Source organism: Mesocricetus auratus, unplaced genomic scaffold (assembly GCF_017639785.1).
Source record: "Mesocricetus auratus isolate SY011 unplaced genomic scaffold, BCM_Maur_2.0 Super-Scaffold_100018, whole genome shotgun sequence".
In the NCBI taxonomy this organism is placed as follows: domain Eukaryota; kingdom Metazoa; phylum Chordata; class Mammalia; order Rodentia; family Cricetidae; genus Mesocricetus; species Mesocricetus auratus.
Genome location: NW_024429199.1, coordinates 36,372,634 through 36,396,221, shown reverse-complemented (window position 1 = coordinate 36,396,221; position 23,588 = coordinate 36,372,634). Strand labels below are relative to the sequence as shown.

At 44.2% G+C, this 23,588-nt stretch overlaps 1 protein-coding gene across 2 annotated transcripts in view; it reads right to left on the bottom strand.

Annotated features, from left to right (window-relative positions):
- Positions 1–276: 276 nt before the first annotated feature.
- Ust (uronyl 2-sulfotransferase) overlaps positions 277–23,588 on the bottom strand; it is a 276,650-nt gene continuing 253,338 nt past the window's right edge. For both annotated transcript variants that reach the window (XM_040728387.1, XM_040728383.1), the window contains one exon: positions 277–3,222. In XM_040728387.1, coding sequence (XP_040584321.1) covers positions 2,939–3,222 — 284 coding nt within the window. In that variant the 3' untranslated portion in view covers positions 277–2,938. The remainder of the gene's footprint in view (positions 3,223–23,588) is intronic.

Genomic DNA, 23,588 nt, shown 5'->3' with positions numbered 1-23,588 from the left:
TGAGCCGCCATGTTGTTGCTGGGAACTGAACTCAGGACCTCTGGAAGAGCAGCCAGTGCTCTTAACCTCTGAGCCATCATCTCTCTAGCCCATAGCTCAAGGTTTTTAACAAGGGTTATTTATTTATTTGCTTTTGATGTGTGTGTGTGTGTGTGTGTGTGTGTGTGTGTGTGTGTGTGTGTTTGGAATTTTTTTTGGTGGGGGGGTCATATGATTACAAGGATGAAAGTTGATAGATTTTTCAAGGACACACATTTAAAATAAAAACAACACATCTTGAGGAAAGAGGGACGTCTTTAATTTCCAACTACCAAAATAACAGGAAAAAAGGTCAGCTTATTTGTATTCATTTATTTCTATGGGTAATGAATAAGTTAAGGAACACTTCATCTCAAACACAGATCACTTTCATTATTTTAGCTAAGCTAAGGTTTTAGTCCCATATATATTTTTGAATTCCCATCAATGTCAAACACCATTTTTTAACTCTTAGAAAAAAAAGATTCACAAGCACTTTTTTTTTACAGCATTCAAGGAAGTCAGCTGAGAGTTCATAAGAATAATTTTCCTTTTAAAAAACATCCATCTGACCAAAATAAAATCATTTTAATTAACTCCTTCCTGAGTAACTAAAACCTTGGAATGTGCTGAAGGGTTATAATAAATAAGGCAAAGACCAACTAGCTTAAAATGTATTTTCTTTTTAAATTAAACTATGTAAAATGTACAATATATTTCATGAAGTATAAACTATGTTGGGCCAGGGCCCATGTGAGCGGATGAAGTTTAAGTACCTTGACTTTCGGGATCTAGGGTCTGTGTGATGGGACAAGATACCACCAGGGTCTTGCAAGTAACATTAGCCCCGTCTCCTGTGAAGCGGCTGCGACCACGAGGGAGAATACATCACACAGCAAGTGCTGTGGAAACTTTCAGAAAGAAGGGGGCCTTTATGAGTGACCAGCTGTCCTGGTGTGTCTTAACAAGACAGGAAAAACAAGTCAATACAGCTTCAGATTGTGAGGTTGAACAGCGTGTAAGCTAACCATCACTCTGTATATGTGCTGTCATGGAGATGACTTACAAAGTTGCCATGGAGATGGCTTACACAGTTCCTCCCTGCTGCTCTTCTACTGGCTTGGAGAATGGTAGCTGTTCTCTAGGTTGCTCTTCAAAGTCTGGCTAACGAAAGGGCTCAGGTCTCTCCGACAGCACAAAGGCTATTTCCCCCTTCTGTGAGCAGTTCCCTTATTCACTTCCTGTCCCAGCTGACAAGTGGCCAGTGCTGGCCTTAGATCTCTTTGATTTCTGTCTTCCCCAGATGCCAATGGGCTGGAGCCTTCTTAATGCATTTTGCAATGAAGTAGCTTCAGTATGCATGGGACAGTTTCCACATGACTGACTTTAGGCTTTAGCTAGTGTCCAGTTCTAGTGAAGGAAGGAAAACCTTCTAGAGAGAAAAAACATGTAGCGTTTGTCCTGTCAGAGCCCTGCTTACTTTCAGCTAACTTACTGACTAGTGTTCTTCAAGGGCTGGCTCTGGAGCAAACCTGAGGCAGACACAAGTTGTCACCAATGTCCTTCCTGCTGCCACCAATGCACTTTGGCCTCTCGGCTAGTTGCACAGTATCCACCAGGGAGAGTATGAATTTTCCAGGACTTTTTTTTAAACAGATAGACACAATTTAGAAATTAAAGGAACAGAAGCATCATGGGTGGTGGGGAGTTGGCGGGAGGAAAGAAGTGGACGGCATATTTTGGTGCAAAAGGATTGCCCAGTGTCTACTCAGGTCACACGGGGGCACCAACCTACTCAAAAGAGGGCCAAGCAGTGTCCTGTTCAGAAGTCTTGCTGTTTCCGGCATTGATGTCCCTGGGGAAGATTATCAGGAGTATCGGGAGCACAAAGTTTCTATTAATGATTCTACTGCTGTTTTGCCCAGGACTCAAGACTCTGCGTTACTAGACATAGCAACTCGTGCAGGTCTAGAAGTTACAAAAGATACCAAATTCCCTGAAGCACAATTTGGCTATGAGTGTGCTTGAGGGATTGTGCCTGGTGTACAGTCAAGCTTAGGATTCCTGACATAGATATCCAGGCCAAAGGTGGCACTTCTACTTGTAACAATCCAGGAGGCAGAGGGGCTTCAGACAGCCACAGCCTTTTCCTGATGCCACGTGGCCCTCATATGTGATTTGTGCTGCCAACACTTGACATAGCAAGCAAACACCATTCCTTGCTAAGCTCCTTCCAAGCAGAATGACACTTGAAGATGGAATGTCTCAATGGTGCTTACCATGCATGCGCTTTGATCTTGACAAGTTGCCCAAGCTCTGATTGGTTAGGAATGTGGGTACCAGAGTTATTTTGTTTTCTCAGTGATAACTGCTATGTTCTTGGTGACAGTGTCACCTGAGATAGACCAGAGGCAGCCTCTTACCCATGTGGGCAGAAACTCGGTAACCAGGGATCCCTCCCTCATGTTCCTATCAGTGTCTGTTCTATTGCCAGATGCTTCTAGAGCCCCCACACCCCTGAAATGTTTGTTTCTGCAGTAAGACACAAGTCTGGATATCTTTACCATGGAAGTAATATTCTTGGAGACATCTTAAAAATGACTGGGTTGGAGGACACATTTCTCCCTCTTCTCTCACTGTAAAGGGTAAGGGATTGGGAAGTCTGTTCTGTGAAGAGATGTCTTGTGGTGGAGCAATCTAGTGTATCTGGGAAAGACTCAAGGAGGCAAAGAAAAAAGCAGTAAAATTAAACAAATAAAACCCGCAAAACCGGGCATCTCCCAATGACCCCAACATGTGGGAATGTTTTGGTCTTTTTAATGCACCCGGGCATTAACCAAAGTCCCTTCACAATTTTTCTTCCCCAAAGAACTTTCTGGAAAGGGGGGAATACAGCCGCGGTGGCAATGTCGTGCTGGTATCACCTCTTATAAATATCTTCTAGCCACTTTTCATCATCTTGTTCCTCGTCATCGACAGGCTCGTCAGTCTCCAGAGGGGTGGGAATGAAGAACTGTGGCCGCGGAGGAAGTCTGCTGGAGCGAGACTTCAGTCCAAGCTTGCGTTTCAGCAGGTGGAACTGCTCTTTGACGTAGTGGTAGAACTCGTACTCGTACCTCATTCGCTGGTAGAGAATCTGCACAGCCTCCGGAGAGGGGACAGTTTTCTTCACGGTCACAGTCATGTTGCCCAGTTTCCTATGCTCTGGAAAAGAACCAGGGAGCCCATGAGCAACTATCTATGAAACGTTGGCTCAGCAGTAACCAGGGTGTGTGTGTGTGTTTGTGTTTGTGTGTGAAAGCCTGCCTGGTATTGGACATTCAACAAAGAGGAGAAGATGTCCCCAAGGGATATGGCAAGGTGTCTCAATTCTAGACAGAAGTAGAATTCCCTTGTTTATCATCTCCTCCAGTGTGTTGAAAACTGGGTAAAAGGCAGGTGTGTAGACCCAGCCACTTGAGCTGTTTAGGAGGGAGGACTGTGTTGGAATCGGTGGTTAGTTTGTTAGCACAGAGAGATCCCGTGTCAATGAAAATGAATAAATAAATGGACACTCGTGTTTTTCTTCTAAAAAAGAGAGGAGAGAATGAGGAGGAATTACTACTACTACTACTACTACTACTACTACTACTACTATTACTTTGAGGCAGGATCTATTATGTAGTCCTGGCTGCCGGAGAACTTACTATGTAGACCAGGCTGGCCTCTAACTCACAGAGACTCACCTGCCTCTGAGCCCCTTTCCCCCTACCCCAGTGCTGAAATTAAAGATGTACACCGCCATATCAGGCTATATTCTTGTGGTTTTATTATTTATTTTATTAGTGAAATAGTTTGAGCCAACTTGTTTTAAAATGAATCTGAAGAACATTAATAAAAATCGTGTATGCAGCCATTGGCTAAATATTTGAGAGATCTAGGCAAGGAGGGGATGCAGGCAGAAAAGACAGACTTGGGGGTGGGGATAACTGCTTTCTTCTGTCCACGGAAGGGTTATCACTCAGTGCTCCTGGTCTCTTGTTCCCACTAATCTTCAGGGAAGTGAGCCATGTGCCCGTGTTTCCGGGGAACGAGACTACAAAGTTGCTCCCTGTGACAGGTGCCTGTCTGTGGACAGCGCATCCTGTAAGATGGTACGTGACATCACGCCACACAGGAAGTCATTTTCTTGTCTGCCTTCATTTGGCAAATCTGGCATCTAGACTGGCATCTCTGGGTCTCCAGTGTGCATTTATCAATGAGCTTAGGACCCAGGCGTGAGAAAGTGGGTAATTTTCCTCCCCAGTCCCAAAGGCAAGTACACAGAACACAAGCTGGGTCATCCTAATGAGTTCTGTAGGAGGTAGGTCCATAGGCTGTAACCGTTCTAGCAGCCAACCAAGAATTTAAACACATTATACTGCTCTTAAAATAACAGAGTTGCAATTATTTCTAGGTATGAAACCATTTGGAAATGTTTTCCATCAAGTCTCTTAACAAAAGGCTTCAGTGGAATTAGCAACATTTTAATAGTATCCATGGAGTAAGTCCAGTACAGACCATCTGCTCCTGGGCAGCAGCGGCCCTGGGGATTCCTCTCACATTCCTTCGCACCGCCTTACTTCATCCATGGTTTATAAGGCAATGAAATCCGCAGTAAGATCCCAAGGGGGCCTTTCCACACAGTTCCCCCACTGTCCTGACAACTGCAGCCGCCTTTGGGAAGCCCTGGTCAGAACAAACAGGAGGCCAAGCTGTCTGTCTGTCTGTCTGTCTGTCTGTCTGTCTGTCTGTCTGTCTGTCTGGAAACTCCTTGGAACAGGAAGGGAAAACAAAGGGGAATTTCCGGTTTCTAGCAACAATTCTTGGGGAGCAAGAGATGCCCAAATATATTTCCAGTTCCTTAGTCTGTTACTGTTCTTAGTCCCTCCCCCAAGTGCCCTCGTGAAACATGAGGGACAATGACAACTGCTTCACAAGGATCTTAGGGGAGTCTGCTTTTTTTATTTTTAATTTTTTTATTAAACTCTTGTTTTTCATTAACATCCAATTCTTGTTTCCTCCACCATTCTTTTCAGTGACTCTGTGAATCTTGCTCTCTCTCTGTCTCTGTCTCTCTCTGTGTCTCTCTGTCTGTCTGTCTGTCTCTCTCTCTCTCTCACACACACACACACGCACACACAGTTCATTTTGTGGGGGTGGGGTTATGACAAGGACTTAGGTATCCTAGACTGGTCTTGAACTTGCTAACTGTAGCAACCCCGGACATCAGAACAGAATCATTAGGAAGTTAAGGCCTCACCCGTGGTCACCCTTTCATAACTTCCTAGGGTGCATGACTCTCATTTGCAAACCAAGAATCCAAGCCAGAACACTTTCCATGAAGGTGGGCTCGGGAGGGTGGGGTGGGGGACAATCACAGCCTCACAGCCCAACGTCAGTCTGGCCGTGTGTTTGGCCCAAGGAGTATTTGCTTAGAAATTGACTTAGTTTTAAGGACTTTGTCTATTTCGTGTGGAATATGAGTTCCAGGCTTTTCTTAGAGGAAGGCCACAGAGCTCAGCATGACCATCCCCTTGAGAGAGATGGTGCACTCAGACCCTAAGTGCCAGCTCATTATTTCATGTCACCTGCTTCACTGCTATAGCAACTGCTTGAGAGCCTTAGACACTCTGGGTTCTACACACCCAGAAAGCAGGTATTTTATGTTAATGCTCCAATCAGGCCTCCTCCGTGTGCCCAATGCCACCTGGCTCCCCTCTCTCTACAAATATTTATTGAGCGGCCATTTGGTACCAGGTGCAGGAGCCGCAGCAGGTGAATGGGACATTGTCATCACCACCTACAGGCGTTCTGACAGCTTGCCCCATGCCAGGCTCTGTGAGATACAAACATACACTTTTGGTTCTTGTGAGGCCCCCTCGCCCGCGCTGTGGGGTCATTTATCACCTTACAGACGTGGCTCTGGAATCCAGTGCCCTGGCTCGGGCTCACGGAGCTGGAAAGCAGTGGAGTCAGAAGTTGGGTCTGAGAGCCCAACAAGCTGAACCAACTTCCAGTCGTGCTAAAGCAGAGTTGGTCTCCCCGGACTAAGGGGGCCCTGTCCCCTCCCACAGAACTAGTGGCCACAGGCCGGGGAAGGCAGGTCATTCTGGTTTGCTTCTTGGCATCAGTGCGTCCTCTGCACGGTCAGAAGCCAGAGCTGGCGGACTTGCCTTAAACACTTCGCACAAAGACGGGGCTTTGATACCTGCCTGCTTCATGGCTCTCCAGTTTGTCCAGTTCACCACAGGCACCCAGGACCTGAGAGACTGGCTCAAGGCGATAAGCCTAGCATGGGAAGTCCTGAGCCTGGAGGCCAGGCTTTCTGTTGCCTTTCTAGCACCTTCTGGCAGTATCACAGGCTATTAATTTCCAAATGGAGTGGAAATCTCTAACCACCCACTTCTCCTGGCCCAGTGTGTACTCTGGCATTACGGGGATTGGCCAGAGAGAACGGCCTGAGTGTTCTAACTTGGGCGGGAGTTGGGGGGCGGAGAGGTAGTACTGTGGGGGCGTCGGGAGAATATGCTGAAAAAGGTAGCAGCCAGAAAAAAGTGTTTTCAGAATAAAAGGGACTGTGTCTTTCTCAGTGTTGGCTCTCCAGTGCCCATCTCCACGCTTGGACTACAACAACGGTCCACATGGGTCTGTTGACTTGAAATCTGTATTTGAAGTCCATTGGTAAGACTGAATTAACCCCAACGGCAACTTTGGGTGTTGACATTACATAGGCTGTTGCTTGCTAAATTCCCTTCTCATCTGAGTTTCTTCCCAAAGTAAACCTCCATGTCTAGAAATTGGATTTCTTGAGGTAAGCTGGGGAAGGCACGGCTGCTCTGGACAGATCATGGAATCTGCTCCCTTCACCCTCTTCACTTCTGTTGAAGAGACCACACAACGGTGACAGGCCACTTCCACAAACTTAGTAAAGCTGAAGAATTACCATGGTAAGTGATGATTTGCCACAAACATCTGTGCAGACAGATCTGTGTCTCTGCCACCTTGGAGTTAATCGATTTGTGCTCGGGTTATTATAACTGTACAAGAACTAAAGAAACCCGGGCACTGGCCAGAGTGACATCTGTGGGACTCTTGTTATATCAATGGTGCGCAGTGATCTGGCTGACCCCCGTTTTTGATACTTTTTTCATGTCATTTTTCTATTAGCACAAGAAAGATGTTCTTTTTAGAGATGGAACAAGGAAGTGTTTCCAGCACAGGAGTGAGGACCCTAACAGTTGTGTGAGGACCAGAGTTCAGGTCCCTAACAGTTGTGTGAGGACCAGAGTTCAGGTCCCTAACAGTTATGTGAGGACCAGAGTTCAGGTCCCTAACAGGTATGTAAGAAGCTGGGCAGGAGTGGCGGTTTGCCTGTAATCCCAGTGCTCAGGAGGCTGAGACAGGAGATTTTCAGGGCACATTGGTAGCTAGACTAGCTGAACTGTTAAGCTCTGGGTTCAGCGAGAGACCCTGACTCAATAAGTAACATGGAGAGGAACGGAGAAAGACATCCAGTGTCTCTCCACATGTGTGTACATTGTACACATGTGTATACACATCCAAGTGCATACACACCACACACACATACACATGCAAAAATAGAAGAAGTAAAACATTCATTTAGATGACACCCATTTGTTCTTTGTGCCAAGGGACTTGCTGTGGACAGAATTTAGATGGGGTCTTTTTGGGCAACCTTGAATATTTCCTTGTGGAAGATGTCATGTCAGGCTCCAGGGAGCATCCTCAGAAAACTGAGCTTTCAGAGGAAGGACCACCCAGCACAGACAAGTCCTACAGGGCTTTGGAAACCTCACCCTGGTTCAGTACCAGGTCACCGCTGCATGGAAAGCAGGGGTCATCGCAAAACCACGTGCAGATGCTGCATACCAACATCTGGTCCTTCCAGCGAGCCATCCTACTCACACGAGGAGTTCAGTGTTCAAGCATAATAATAAATATTGCTCACCAATAACTTCGTTTGTGTGCAAGACTGTGTGCTAACAAGCACAGTGTATCTATTTCCAGCAGAGGCTATGAATGGATTTGGCTTTACTGACCCAGATCTGGACATTTGGCAAAAGCCCCAACTCTCTCTACCTCTGTGGCATGGACACGATGTTTAGACTGGTTCATAATCTTCAGGACTCTAAAAAGTCCCTTTGATGTAAATAAAAAAAGAAATCACAACCCTGCCCCTTGCAGCGCCCCCTCCCACCCATCTTAGTCTGTCAAACATGTATAATGGAAATACGTTGTTGCCTTGATTCTGGGCCAGGATAAACAATCTGGAAACAGTGTGTAAACTCAGCTGCAGCGGAGGACAGAGGCCTTGCTTTATGACCTGGGAGATGGTTAACCCAAGTGTAAGAGAACCAAACCTCACTGCTGACTGGAGTTGTGTTTTGATGCTGGACAGACTCTGGGGCTCCCTTTTTCCATGTGAGAGAATGAATACTCCACAGTGACTGGAGGGCCTCCCCCTCACCAATCTAGACTTGTTTTAACCTGCTCCAGCAGAGGTCATGTGCAAGAAATGGATATGAGCTTCATAAGAACTGAAGTGAAGTCAATTTTTACTGGGGGCAGGGGCAAGCATCATCAAAAGACAGGCATCGTGTTTCAGCTTCCGGTTAGCTGAGCGGTGACTTACAAGAGGCCCTGCAGTCTTAATGAGCATTCTGTTTTTAAAATCTGCATTTTATTATTCCCAGGTTAGATTACATACAGAAATCTCCAGCACACACAGAGAAGCAGAGAAGCACACTTTCTCAGGTGACAGGTGTGAGGAAAGTCACGGTCAGGTATGGTAGATCTGGAGCACTGGGGGGGGGGAGAGCGAGCATGCACCCCAGGGCTGGAGAAGCAACAGGGCATGCACCCAGGGCTGAGGGAACAACAGGGCATGCACCCCAGGGCTGCAATGCTAGCAACTCCTGCAGAGCCTTGCAGCATGCTGCCGCCCAGGGAACTGTGTGAACACGATGTGTGTCACAGATAGAGTAAACTCATTTCCTGAATTGTGCAAGGCGGCCACACAGTTCAGACACATGAAATACAACTGCAGGGCAGCCAGGCTGCCCTGCAGCTGCGAGCGGCGGAAATGAATGTGTGTCACTTCGACTTCATAGTGATGGGCGGGGCCGACAGCAGCAGCTTTTGATGTGCCCCTTTCGTGATTGATGGCACGTTAAGGTCAGCTTCTTGGAGGTCGGGCAATTAAGAGAGAAAGGGAGGTGGGGGAAGGCACTTCATGGCTGTCTCTGAACTTAAGGTTGGTAAAGTAAACAGTGGGTCCCCCCCCCCCGCCGTCTTCATTTCAGACCTAGAAGTATAAATAACTAAAAATTAAGTTGAGATCACTTTGAATTTCAAGAGAATCATTGCTCTGTGAAGCCAAGTGCAAATTACATGGTTTTCTCCATTCCCCCAAACTGTCAGGCTCCTTTGATGAGTGAAAATGAAGGCTTTTTAACACTCAAAATCTGCTTTGATATTTGGAAGCAGGGGCTCGATAAAAAGAAGCAGGAGGAGAATGCGCTTGGCTCGTGTGGAGTGGGTCATCGAAAGTCCATGGAGACCAGAGCCTGTTAGAGGGTGGCCTGCTGGAGTGACTCCTCTGGGTGATCCAACTCGACCCCAGCTATCGTGGAGCCTGCTGAAACTGCTAGGAAGGCAGTGGCCGCGGCGGGGCTTCGGTGGACAGTGGCCGCAGTGGGGCTTCGGTGGACAGTGGCCGTGGTGGGGCTTCGGTGGACAGTGGCAGCAGCGGGGTTTCGGTGGACAGTGGCAGCGGCGGGGCTTCCGTGTCGGTAATTAGTTGCCAGGACTTGCCTGAACTCGGCACACCCGTTTATTGATGCTGTGTTGTGTACCTACTAAGCCCACCACAAAGAATATGAGAACCTATAAGAGCTGGGAGCACAGACTCACCCTGAGAAGGAGCAAACCATAGACAGAAAAGCAGACATGTAACAATCCTCTTCTACCGCCTGGGAACCTTTGCTCCCGGGGATGGGGTGGGTGTGGGGGGAACTTGATGGACGTCCTGCCAACAGAAAATCAGAGACGTGGCAAAGAGGCACCGCAAAGGTTGGCCTTTGTACTAAGCAAACGTGTATTTGGTGTAGGGTCAGATGACTATTCTGTGCCAACGGGTAACCTAGGGTACCAGCAGCTGCACAAGGAGCAGAGTATCCAGTGCTGATGACCACTGCAGCCTTCTAACTACGTATGGCGATTAGATCGATCCTAAAGCTTAGAATGAAGCACCTGGGCCGGAAGAGGTACCCTGTCCTTCCTGGTGCCATTCACATGCTCAGAGGGATCTGCACAGGGCCACCCCTGTGCCTGTCTAGGTCAGGGGCTTAGCAGTTGGCCTTCCCTGGCACCTAGGTTTGGTAGACAGAGGGTAAATTGCTTCCAGGTATTTTCTCCCCAAGACTTTACCCCAAGCGAGTCAAAAAAGCTTCGAAAGACTCTACTACTGGAAACGCACGTACATGCTTCTCAAAATAGTGTTTGCCATCAGATACAGGCCCAGATATGGGATTAACAACAATAGAATGGATTTCTGTTTTAATGTCCAGAAGAAAAAGTCCTTCTGGAAGGCTCATCAATAGAATGTACCTTTTTGTGGGAAATTATATATATATATATATATATATATATATATATATATATATATATGTGTGTGTGTGTGTGTGTGTGTGTATACACATATATACATGTACACACATACATATGCATATATATGTATGTATGCACGCATATATATACATGTACACATATATATGCATATATATATTTCAATCATTACTGACAAATGTGGTGTTACTCTTTGCATTTCTGTCAATTTGTTTGTTGTCAGAGGGTGGAGGCCCAGGCCGATGACGGATGCAGACACCCTGATAAAACAGGGAGCTTACCAGGACAAAGACCAAATGAAGTGGAGTAGCATACAACTGTCACCTCAACACTCAAGAGGCAGAGGCAGGAGCGTCTCATGTTCCGGTTCAGCCTGGGCTACACAGTGGGACTCTGTCTTGAGGAAAGGAAGGAGAAACAAGGATGATCAGGAGAAAGATCAGCCTTGCATCTCTAAGTTCCTTTGTCATTTGACAGTTCTGTAAGTTTGCCTGCCGTTGGGATACAGAATTCTTCATTGCTCATTTACATGGCTCTAGCAGACTAGGGCTGTTTGTCTTGCAGACACACACACACACACACACACACACACACACACACACACACACACACTAAGGAGGTTCCCTGGGAGACATGTTTTTCCTTCCATGTGCTCACGTCCACTGTTGAAATCTAGCCCTGATATTAGGTTATTGGTGGACACCCACAGACGACGACACAGCCACAGGAGATTTCTCCACCTGACTTTTTGCGATGGTCTATCACGTTTCCCATGAATCAAGTTACTTACGCAGTTATCATAAAGCCTGAGGATACTTTGTCAGCCTTATAGCTTGAGCCTTTCTAAGAAACAGGAGTAGTTTTCAACTTAAAAATTCACACATACATAGACACATATGCATATAGATATATGTAAATGGACATGGGTTGGTAAGTTTTAGGAAAACTTATGGGAAAACTAAGACATTAAAATGACTTTTAATGAAGTCACAGTTATTAGAGTAACACATTTACCCTCAGTGTTTTATTTATGCATAAGAATTACAAAATGCAAAAAAAGAATTACAAAATATATTGGTTATATTTAATTTTATACTTTTCTAAAAATTAAATTATCACATGCATTTTTCTTTATCAACAATTATTCCAACTCCATCACTCTATTCCTTTAAGGCAAGATCTCACTCTGCATCCAGGCGTCTCTGGAATTTACGGAAATCCTCCTGCCTCAGCCTTTCAACTACTAGAAGTTACAGGCATGAGTCGCCACACCCAGCCTTGTAAGCCCTAATTTGTAGCACATTTTAAAATATGATGTCTGAATATCATATAAATACACCACTTCTACTCAGGGTTTTCTTTCTACAGCTCTAAATAATATGAGATGGCATCCTAATTGACCAGTGACTGTCAATTAGGGCCCTGTTTCTCTGGCATCAATGCAACTTCAGATGCCCAGGGGTCAGTTTTCTTCTTTTTAGCACTGAGGCTTCCATTCCACCAGCTCTGTGACATTTATATAAATTTTCTATTATGTAACTCCCCTAAACAGCAAGGCGTTTACTTTACCATTGACTAAAGTTCACCCATCACTTAGCTTATTAAAGTTTCAAAGTATTCAGTTCAGTCTCTATGGGAGCGGAAAGAACCACAGCAGTGAACTTGTTGTGTAGACGCTTATAGAGAGTGTAACACACAGGCCACTCCTGGCAGTTTGTGCTGTACAATTACAGATGTGAAGCATTCCTTCCTCTTTTCTTTCTTATTGGTAATTCTAAAGGGACTGTTACTAGAACAGAGTCCCGTTGCTTTTGTTTTGTTTCAACATTGTATCTCTCAGAGTCATCAGTCTTGAGGAGTGACCGGACTGTGAGTCCTGAGAGCCAGCCACTGGGATGCTAACCATGGGGAAATTTTTATAAACCCCTCCAGGGCCGTGAATGATGAAGCTTACTGTGGAGGTTGAACATGCAAGATAAGGGAGATATTTAACCTCCTGCCCAAGCATTAAGAAGTTAAGCTAATGAGAAGTGCTACCCAAAATAACCATTCCGGAGTCAGGGAGTGTGGAATGAAGGTCTGAGGATGCTGTCAGTTCTGCCTGGTGTGAGTGCAATGCTCCCTCCAAGTTTGATCCGCTTGATCGGAGCAACTCCAAGCGCTGGGTGGTAGCAGGTGTTGGGGGGAGGTAAAGGAATAAATCTATTGCCACCCCCCTTCCCCATTAACATGAGCTAGAAGACAAATCATGTATTTACAAGCACACCCAAAATTGTTCCTTAAGCAAAGTCCAAAGAAAGAATTCAATGAGGGTTCAAATCCCTGTTGTAGGGGGGGCCCATTTTCATTTAAGCTAAATTTGAAATTGCCAACAGAATGTCACAAATGCCAGGGTCATCTGAGGGAGCAATGCCATGGTAAAGTCCCAGGGCTATAAAACAGAGTGGCCATTGTTTGATAATAACATTTATGTACTGTAACAATGTTACAGACACAGTACACTTGCAAAGGAAATCTGGGAAGAAAAAATATATTTAAAAAATTTACTGTATAGTTTTGAAAGTTTTTGCTGTAGCAGGAACATGTATTTGTAGTTAGAACTAATTTTTTTTCAATTTCTTTTTTTTTAGAAACAAGCTTGTTTCCCATGTCAATCCCAGCTCCCTCTCCCCACCCCCACCCTCCCCACCAGTCCCCCACCCAATCTCCACTCCAATCCCCAGGGAGGGTGAGGCCCTCCATGGTGGATCTCCAGAGTCTGTCATTCATCCAGGGCAGGGCCTAGGCCCTACCCCAAGACTCCAGGCTGAGAGAGCATCCCTCATTGTGCGATGGGCTGCCAAAGTCTATTTGTATGCCAGGGATAAATACTACTCAAGGCCCCATAGATTGCCTAGGCCTCCTCACTGATACCCATATTCAGGGGGTCTGGATCAGTCCCATGCTGTCCACCCAGACATCAGTCTGGGGTCCACGAGCTCCCCCCTTGTTCAGGTCAACTGTTTCTGTGGGTTAAACCAGCCCAGTCTTAACCCCTTTGCTCATCAGTTCTCCCTTTTGGTCACTGGGTTCCAGGAGCTCAGTTCAGTGTTTAGCTGTGGGTGTCTAAATAGAGAATTCTCAGTAGAGGAGTCTAAAATGGCCGAGAGACACTTAAGAAAGTGCTCAACATCCTTAATCATCCAAGAAAAGCAAATCAAAACAACTCTGAGCCATCTTACTCCTGTATTCTGATGGCTAAAATAAAAAACACCAATGACAGTTTTTTTTTCTGGAGAGATGTGGAGAAAGGGAACACTCCTCCACTGCTGATGGGAATGCCGACTTACTCCCTCCCCTCTTCCTTACTTACTTTGGAAATCAGTATGGAAATTCCTCAGGGAAATGGGAATCAATCTACCACAAGACCCAGCAATTCCACTCTAAGGCATATACCCAAAAGATGCCCATTCATGCAACAGGACGTCTGTTTCACTATGTTCATAGCAGCATTATTTGTAATAGCCAGAACCTGGAAGCATCCTAGATAACCCTCAACTGAAGAGTGGACAGAGAAAATGTGGTACATTTACACAATGGAGTAATACTAAGTGGAAAAAAAATGGAATATTGAAATATGCAGGAAAATGGATGGCAGTAGAAGGAACCATCCTGAGCGAGGTATCCCAGTCACAAAAAGAGAATCATGGTATGTACTCACTCATATATGGATTTTAGACATGGATCAGGGGAGTGCCAGCCTACAATCTCACTGCCAGAGAGACTGGGAAACAGAGCTAAATTTTAATGAGGGGAAAATAAGCACTTATATTCTTCTGATGTGAAAAAACATGGCGGAAGGAACAGGGCTGTGTTTTAGGCAGAGGCTCAGCAGTGGGCAGCAGACGAAGTGGGGGGGGGCGGCTCATGAGTGGAACTTTCAGGCCCGGGGTTAGGAGAAGCTGCAGAAGCCTGCGGCATTAGTGAAAGAGAGGACAGACAGCCCGAAACACTTCTGTTGCAGTGAAAGCCTGAAACTACAGTGGTGCCAGCTTCCTTGTCCCTTCCTGCACCTCTCTCTTCCTTCCCTTCCCTTCCTTCCCTTTCTCTTACTTCCCTTCCCTTCCCTTCCTTCCCTTCCTTTCTTCCCTTCCTTCCCTTCCCTTCCCTTCCCTTCCTTCCCTTTCTCTTCCTTCCCTTCCCTTCCTTCCCTTTCTCTTCCTTCCCTTCCCTTCCTTCCCTTTCTCTTCCTTCCCTTCCCTTCCTTCCCTTCCCTTTCTTCCCTCTCTTCCTTCCCTTCCCTTCCTTCCCTTCCCTTTCTTCCCTTTCTCTTCCTTCCCTTCCCTTCCTTCCCTTTCTCTTCCTTCCCTTCCTTCCCTTCCCTTCCTTCCCTTTCTCTTCCTTCCCTTCCCTTCCTTCCCTTTCTCTTCCTTCCCTTCTCTTCCTTCCCTTTCTCTTCCTTCCCTTCCCTTCCCTTCCTTCCCTTCCCTTCCTTCCCTTTCTCTTCCTTCCCTTTCCTTTTCCTCCCCTCTTCCTTACTTACATTTTCCTTCCTGTCGTCCCCTCTTTCCTTTCTCTCACTCCTTTTTTCAATTGCTCCTCTCCTCCCCTCCTCTCCTCTCCTCCCCTCCCCTCTTCCCTTTCCTCCCCTCCTGTCCTCTCTTCCCTTCTGTGACTAGAATTGAACTAAAGGCCTTGGACATGGGAAGCCAAGTACTATGCCTCTGAGCTTATAACCCTGCTCTAGCCACCTTCTTAGATAAAACAGAACAAAAGGTTTACCAAGAAGCAGATTACTACACTGGAAGGAACATGCTGTAGATTGGAAGAAGCCACGAAAGAGACACTGTGGTATTAAAAAAAATGCCCCTAGCTCTCATTAGGCCCCATTATGGCTTTAAAGACAGGCGGGGGAACGGACAGGAGCAAAGGGATAATCTGAATGTCATTCGAGGCAGTCTTCCAGACTGTATTCAAAAGATGGCAAAGCAGAGCTGTCTGGAGGAGAAAATTCAACTGGAAAAGCTGTAAACCATTACATTTTAGATTTACTGGAGCATGAAATGAAATTTCATGACGTTCTAAAAACAACAACCTAACTGTTTAAAACCAAGTCAGCGAATTGGCATGACACCCATACCATACTTTTATCTCATTTTGATATAATAGTGGAAACTGGTTCGTAAGGGCACAATCCTCTTTTTTTTCTTTTTAATCAAGCACAGTTAAAGAAACATTAAGAAAACATCGCTCCTAATTGCTCCCGCCTTCCAGCAAAACCATACATAGACACACTGGTTGATGGATGACTTTATAAGTCCTTTTCTGTTGACACTCTGTCACAGAGTGAATGATTTAAAGGTCCCTGAGGACCTGGCCTCCCGCTGTGCTGTCTATAATATTTATAGCCCCAAGGGTAAGGACCCCGGTACCTTCACTAGTACATCTCTTGAGTTTCCTCTAGGGCTGTGGGTGTTCAGACAGAAAAACTGGGATGAGGGAGGTGTAGGCTTGATTTTCAAATGTCCCTTCTTCCTGTCTTCCTCTTTGACCCAAAGAGAAAACTGCCAACAACTTCTGATCCAGGGAACAATGCAGTCAGTCTCCATGGCGGTGTCATAGTCCCTGTCTCTCTGCCTCTGGTCTCCACTGCCCAGTTTCCTTACTCAGGCTAACAAATTAACCTGTTAACCTGTCACTTTGGAAAGCAGAGATCCTAAACAGTAGAAAAAGAATCTTTTACATGTTACCTTTTAAAATAGAGTTCTGACGCTACCACCCGTCTGTGTGTGTACATGTGCTTAGAAGTCAGAGAACAACTTGTGTGAGTTGGCTCTCACCTTCTGCCACGTGGGTCCTGGGGATCGAATCTAGGTTGTCAGGCTTGGAGGCAAGTGCCTTTATCCACTGAGCCATCTTGCCAGCCCCAATAGTTTCTTTACAAGACTATATGAAGTAGTTCATTTTCTAGTATGTGTCCCCACCATGTAAGATATGCACATTACTGGACTCCCATGATGCACTCAGGAGAATCTTAGCATGCATACGATGTCTTTTTAGCAAGCAAGGAGCACATTGTGATGCCGTGAACATAAAATGCTGTAGACAACGATACCAGGAATGAGCATGTCCTCACTGAAAACTTCTACACCATTTTTACCGAAATGGATCAAAGGCCGTGCAACTTAAAATTCAGTCACCATGTCTTAGATCTTACAAATGACAAACAAATAAACTCGCAACTTCTTGGAAAATTAGAGGAGAATGTAATCTCTTCGCTTCTTCTTTGTGAATTAATTCTTCCCTTCTTTCCTGAACGTTTGCAGAAATGCCAGGTGCCCAAGAAACTTCTATTTTTTTCTCTCCCCTTTTCCCCTGCAAAGTCCAAAGCACCAGGAAGGGAGTTGGGGGTGCCATGGGGAGGAAGCCAGAGTATCATTCCTGCCCTTAAATTTTTCTGACCCTGCTCAGAGGCAACAGAGGATCATGGGAACCCCAACTCCTGTTGTATCAAGACCATGTTGATTCTTGGAGGTCATAGTCAGGTGCAGCATTTCAATCCAGATGTTAGTGTTTTTGACTACCAGGATCATTGTTTAGAATAGCCTTGAAGATGAGCCCCAAGAATTCATATTTTTGGCAACAAGAATGTCTTAAAAGTGTTTAGACCACCATGCCTCTGTGTATCCCTGAGGTGATTAGATCCCATTTTCCATATGTTAATGGCTGCAACATAATTCTTTAGATCCACTTGGAGTGTTTAAGACAGAGTTAGGTTTCAGCTACATATAACACCCTTAGTTCATCTCCTGGCTGGAGAGATACATGGATAACTACTTTTCTCCAGTGTAAAATAAATATAGATGAAGTAGGTTGAAATTCAAGTTTATACTTTACAGCAGCAGAAGATGAAAAAGCCATTCCAAAACTGTCATGTTACAACTGGATGATATATGAGTGCAGTCTATCAATACAAAGATGAACATGGAGATAGGAAGAATGCTAGAATTTTAAGGGGAAATATATGATACTCACTGTTAGTGTGAAATGTTTTCATTTGTTATTCACAGCATATCAACTCAACAGTATTCATGAGTAATAAAGGCCTTTGCCAAATATTTGAAGACTAATAATTCTTTTTAGTACCTTAAGAAGACCCGACTACAATTTAAGTTGATTTTTTCTAATGGTGTAATCATATTTATTTCTGGTAGACTATGTATTTCAACATATGATATAAAAATAAATGTTACTGATTGCCAACTCACTTAAATTGAACACATCATAGAATATTTTTCTACCTATGCAACTAACATGATTAGCATGCTCAGAGAAATTTTTAAGTTCATCAGTCATTGGTTTGTTCACACATTCTAAGGACCCTAAGACACCAGCAGGCATTTGCGGCAACTAGACAGAAAGGGTCTCCAATTTTGCTTCACTAGTTTAGAAAAATAAGCAGTTTTGCTTGGACTGTTTACTTTCTTTTAAATTCCATTCCTCAATGCATTAAAAACCCTTATGAAAGCCAAAGTCGTTGACCCGGTAGAAACAAATGGCTTCACTGTTGTCGAAGCCGAGCTTTTGCAAACACCTTATTAAAGTGGTCATTTTCATAATCCCAACCGTTCAAACGTTTGCCCTATGCAAAAAAGACTAATACGTCAAGATGTCAGTGAGCAGTGTCGTGTCAGCAATACCATGTTCTCTACGAACTCTGACTTCTTACGGATTTAGCAGAGTCAAATGTCCTAGACGCCTATGTCTCACTTAAGTACTGAGCCACAGTGATCTTCACCTCCCTTCTTTGTTCTTGGCATGAAGGTGATGGTTACATAGGGGTGTTAGAAGTCACCCAAGCCGTGTGTTAGGGTTTCCTCCTACCAACTGTCAGCTTAGGGAGGACAGAGGGAGGCTGTGGATCTGCTCCAAACTGCCAGTTCTATATATCTATATCTACCTATCTATATCTATAACATGAATAAAATTATAGTTTCTACTTCATGGTGTGTCCATTAGGACTAAAAAAATATACAACAAAGGGTTTGATAACTGGTCCTGAAAAAAAAAAAACGAGACCCTCAACAAGAGTTAAAAACTGCCCTAAGTACAAATGGGGTTGCTTGTATGAACCCTAACCAATAAAAACAATTAAAAAATAACTAATTAGTCTAAAAGGTTACAAAGGAAAGGTCTTCATGTACAGTCTGATCATAAAAGACTCTTGTCAGAGCAGTCCTGCACAAAGGCCCTTGCAGCTTTATATATATATATATATGTATATATATATACATATATATATATATATATATACATATATATATATATATAACTCCCTGAGGACATCTGACCAGCACCACCCTTGTTGTTGGTCCTGTCGCCAAGGACTGCTATTTCAAAATGTCATACATAACCCTCCTCATTTGGGCTTAAAAACTTCCTTTACCCTCCTTGAAGATGCTCAAAATCTGCCATGGCATATACATTCCCCCAGCCACGTTCTCCTGCCCCAAATGAATAATCATTACTTGTTGAAGACCCTCTCCGCTGTTTAGATTGACACAATAATAACAAATATCATGGCGTGTTTCAAAGTGTTCAGAATACATCAGTATTCTGTCATCAAACCAGAAAAAAATGTTAATCCCTCTAATGAAAACAAAAAAAGAATTCAAGTTCAATGGAATTACTGACACATCAAGCCTTCTTCAAAATTTTAATAATTTCCAGTCCAGTGACAGTATTTATATTCTGTGATACATTCTTGAACATCCATGGAACTCTCTCCATCTGTGTATCTATTACCTTTACAAAAGTCTCACAGCAGTTCTTTCTCTCAGATACCACACAACCTATAATTAACGGTATTTTACATCTTAGAGGCTTATATACTTTTTACCTCCCTGGCCCCATTTGGGCAACATTACCTCTTTGCTGTACAATTTAACTTTCTAAAATTTTGTTTTAATTTTATCACTCTTCGTGTGTGTGTGTGTGTGTGTGTGTGTGTGTGTGTGTGTAAGCATCTGTATGCATGTAAAGGCCAGAGAACAACTTTCAAAAGTTGTTTCTCTCTTTCACTGTGGGTCATCTTTTTGACTTTCCATTTTTCTTTTCTTGTCTTGCATCTGGCCCGTTCTTGACAAGTAACAAGCCATCAAAATGGTTAAACTTTGTAAGATTCCCCCACTTCCAACACTATATTGGCTGGATATTTAAGGGAAAAGACATTGTAAGATAGAGACACAAAGGACATATCAGGTCCCTGTGGACATCAGGAACTGTACCATTTAATCCTTGGTCCAGATTCCTGATTTATGTAATTTGAGAAAACCAATTCATTCCTGGTTTCTTGTGGGACAATATGCTATTTAACTAATGAAGAATACACAATATCACTGTAGGATAAAATTGTAATTTCTGTTAGAAGTCTCGAAGATGCTCAGAAATTGGTTTTAGAAAAAGCAGGTCCATTCAAAGACCCTTTGCTTTCTGTGTGGGTCTGCCCATTTTCCAAGAATCTTCATTACTTACCGGGTGGAGGCAGCTTCATTTTCTATATCTCTTGTGAAGGGATGTAGGAATACTGGCTACTCTATCATTCTCTAACCGTGAGTGTAACTATTTTCCCACGAATGTAGCTGTGCAAGACCTACAGCAGGATGTCAGTGACCCTTAAAGGAAAACTTTGCTGGAGTCCCAGCTTGTGGACCACACCACACCATGAAGGCTGGCCTTTGACCTCCCCCATTCCCCTCAACTCCAAACCCCACTATCTATCTTTGGAGCTCTAAACCCTTGTCTTAGCTGCCTCCCACCCAGCTAAAACACACACCTAGCTGTTGCCCCGGCTCTCACTTCTTAAGTCATTCTGAGGCTGGTGGTCTTTACAAACACAGTGGATACAGTGGAGAAGAGTCAAAAGGATGTGTTCAGGTCATCACCTTCCAACTCACCTTAACACTCCATTTTTCTCCTATCTCTTGATTTCCAACATTGTTGTAGAATTCGTCATTCATCACATACAAACTTGGAATCATTATTTATATTCTCCAGAGAGAGGGATGCTGATGGCTAACCTCCATCTAAAGAAATGTTCATGCCTTTTATTTCTGTCACTTCATTTTGAAGGAATTCTGAAAATATACCTTATGGGAAGATATCAACGAGGCCTAACTCCACTCCTGAGTCATGCTGGTGTTTTCTTCTCAGCAAGGAGCCTCATCAGTCACCAGGAAGAGCAAACAGACAAATGTCATTCTAGCATTCCTGCAGGATTATGCTATGGAATGCAAGCAGAAGCTGGACTGCCCACACCTACCAAGCCTAATAAATCAGTGCCCTCTGCGACAGCGGCATGGAGACTTTATTAGGTGCCACCTGTAATCACTCAATTAAAAACAAATAAAGGATGTATGCCAAAGTTTCAACCCCTCACACTGAAAATAGCTGCACTGTTCACATCTGGCTTGGCTAAACCATGATCCTGGTATTTTAATCTTAGAAGGTGGCACATTAGTTGCCACAGAGTTAAGGTAATTTGCTTTCCAATTAAGGACAGCTATGCACTAATGGGAAAGATCTATGTGCCCCCCCCATAATGAAACCATCCAATGTATCTGCATGGTTGCCCCAAATGGTCAAGGTTCCAGACTCTATGTTTGGTCTTTAAGGCTAGTGTTTGCAGCAAGACAAACACGGCAAGGTTATCAGATAGATGAGAGAGATATAGGATATTAGTGTTTCAGGGCTTTAAATCTGCATACATTTAATACCTCCTACATAGTAACAAGGAAGTGCTGTGTGTTCATATGCACGTGTGTATATGTGCTCATGCACCGCACAGTGGGTTTTTACAGGACCACTGACAAGAACTTGGCAGCTAGATTGGTGGAATCAAAAGAGAAGTTGTTGAAGCAAGGCTAGAAATCTCTAGAGAGGCTAGAGACAAACTACAAGAAGGATGCTGAATGGTGCCTTCATGACCGAAATCCTCACCTGGTTAGCACTGCCTACCATGTAGGGACTTATAGGGAACAGGGAAGGGACAGGACAATGTGTCTTAGCAATGCCCAAGTGATCCAGGGTATTGTCCTCCTTTCGTGAGATTTCCACCTGACAATCATTTTCCTGACCCCTTTCCCATATTCACATTCCGCATGTTTATGATATAATATGTGGAAAGGTTTACAAATCACCAGTAACCACATAGCACAGACACATGACTAATAGCACAAGCATTGAGGTATTTCAACGTTTTCACTTTCTTGTGCTTACACTTGTCTCTCAGATGTAACGGCACCATCTTGTAGGTACTGTCTGCTGTCCTCTCCTCCCTTGCCTCATGTCACAACACACATCACGAACCCACGTGTACATGTGGTCACACGGCTTTGAAAGCCTTTGCTACTAGTTTCCTTGTGTGATGGTCTCACACCAGAGTATCAAAATCTACTTAACCCACCGTACTGTTTTCTTATTTTACAGATTTGCTTTCATTTTTTGTGTATGTGTGAGTGCGCATGTGTATGTGTGAGTGTACTCCTGAGTGCTCGTGTGTGCACGTGAGAGTGCGTGTATGCATGAGTGCGCGTGTGTATGCGTGAGTGTGCATGCATGGGGGTGGCCAGAAGAAGGCACTGGATTCCTCGGAGCTGGAATTCTAGGTTGTGAGCCCTCTGAGTGGGTTCTGGGAACCAAATTAAAATACAGGAAGTATTCGTAACCACTGACTCATTTCTCTGGCTCCCATTCTCTTGTTTTTAGATACTTAGACCTGTTTTTGCCTTTCAATTGAAAACTATAATGAGAACATCATCATAGTGGCTTCTACGCACTGAATTGAATGGCTTATGGTATATAGGTATTTTTCATCCTCAAGAAGTTGAACAAATTAAGGAACTAAGATATATATACTAAACACATCACGAGCTTGCAATTTGATAAGATTTCACAGCTATATAATAATCTACAGCCAGGGCCACAATCAAGACCCAGGATTTTTCTATCAGTTTCCCACTAAGGACACTTTGAAGGTTCAGATTATACAACATTAAATTACTTTTAGCCAGGCATGGTGTCTCATGCCTGTAACTCCAGTACTTGGGAGATAGAGGCAGGGGATCAGGAATTCAACACCAGGCTGACTGCATACTGACTTTGAGGCCAGCTGGGACTACATGAAACTCTGTCTCAAATATTCCAAACTAAGAATGATAGCGATAAATTATTTTTAATATACATATCATGGAAACTACTCTTTCCCCAGGTTGTATAGTGTGTTCCTAAAGTGGCACTTACCTGCATCCTTCCTATCGGTGGTTTATACTGCTTAGCAGTTGCTCATATAATGGATGGTAACAATTTAATGGAAAATACACTTTCATGTTTAATGTGGGTTTCTGCTCTGATTTGGGCTCTGAGTGTTCTCTCTACAGTCTGTGCTATTGGGGAATGGTAGAAACTTCAAGGAGGAGGGCTTGTAGCAGTTCTTAACCTGTGGGTCATGACCCCTTCTGGTTTTTTGTATCAGATATTCTGCATATCACATATTTACATTATGATTCATAACAGTAGAAAAATTACAGTTGTGAAGTAGCAATGAAATCATTTTATGTTTGGGGGTCACCACAACATGAAGAACTGTATTAAAGGGTCGCAGTGTTAGGAAGTCCAGGACTAGTGACTCAGAGGGAGGTCTTTGTGTTGGTGGCTGTATACCCTTCAGAGGAGGTCATTGGACTCTGCTCTCCTTTTCTTTCATTTCCTTGCTATGAGGTGACCACTTTTGCTCTGCAGGAGGATCTCACCATGATGTGCTGTACCCCCAAACCTCTGACATCCCCAACCTGACATCTGATCATGGGATGAATGAAGCCTTGAGCCCAAGCAAGCCTGTCTACTTGGTAGCTGATCATCTCAGG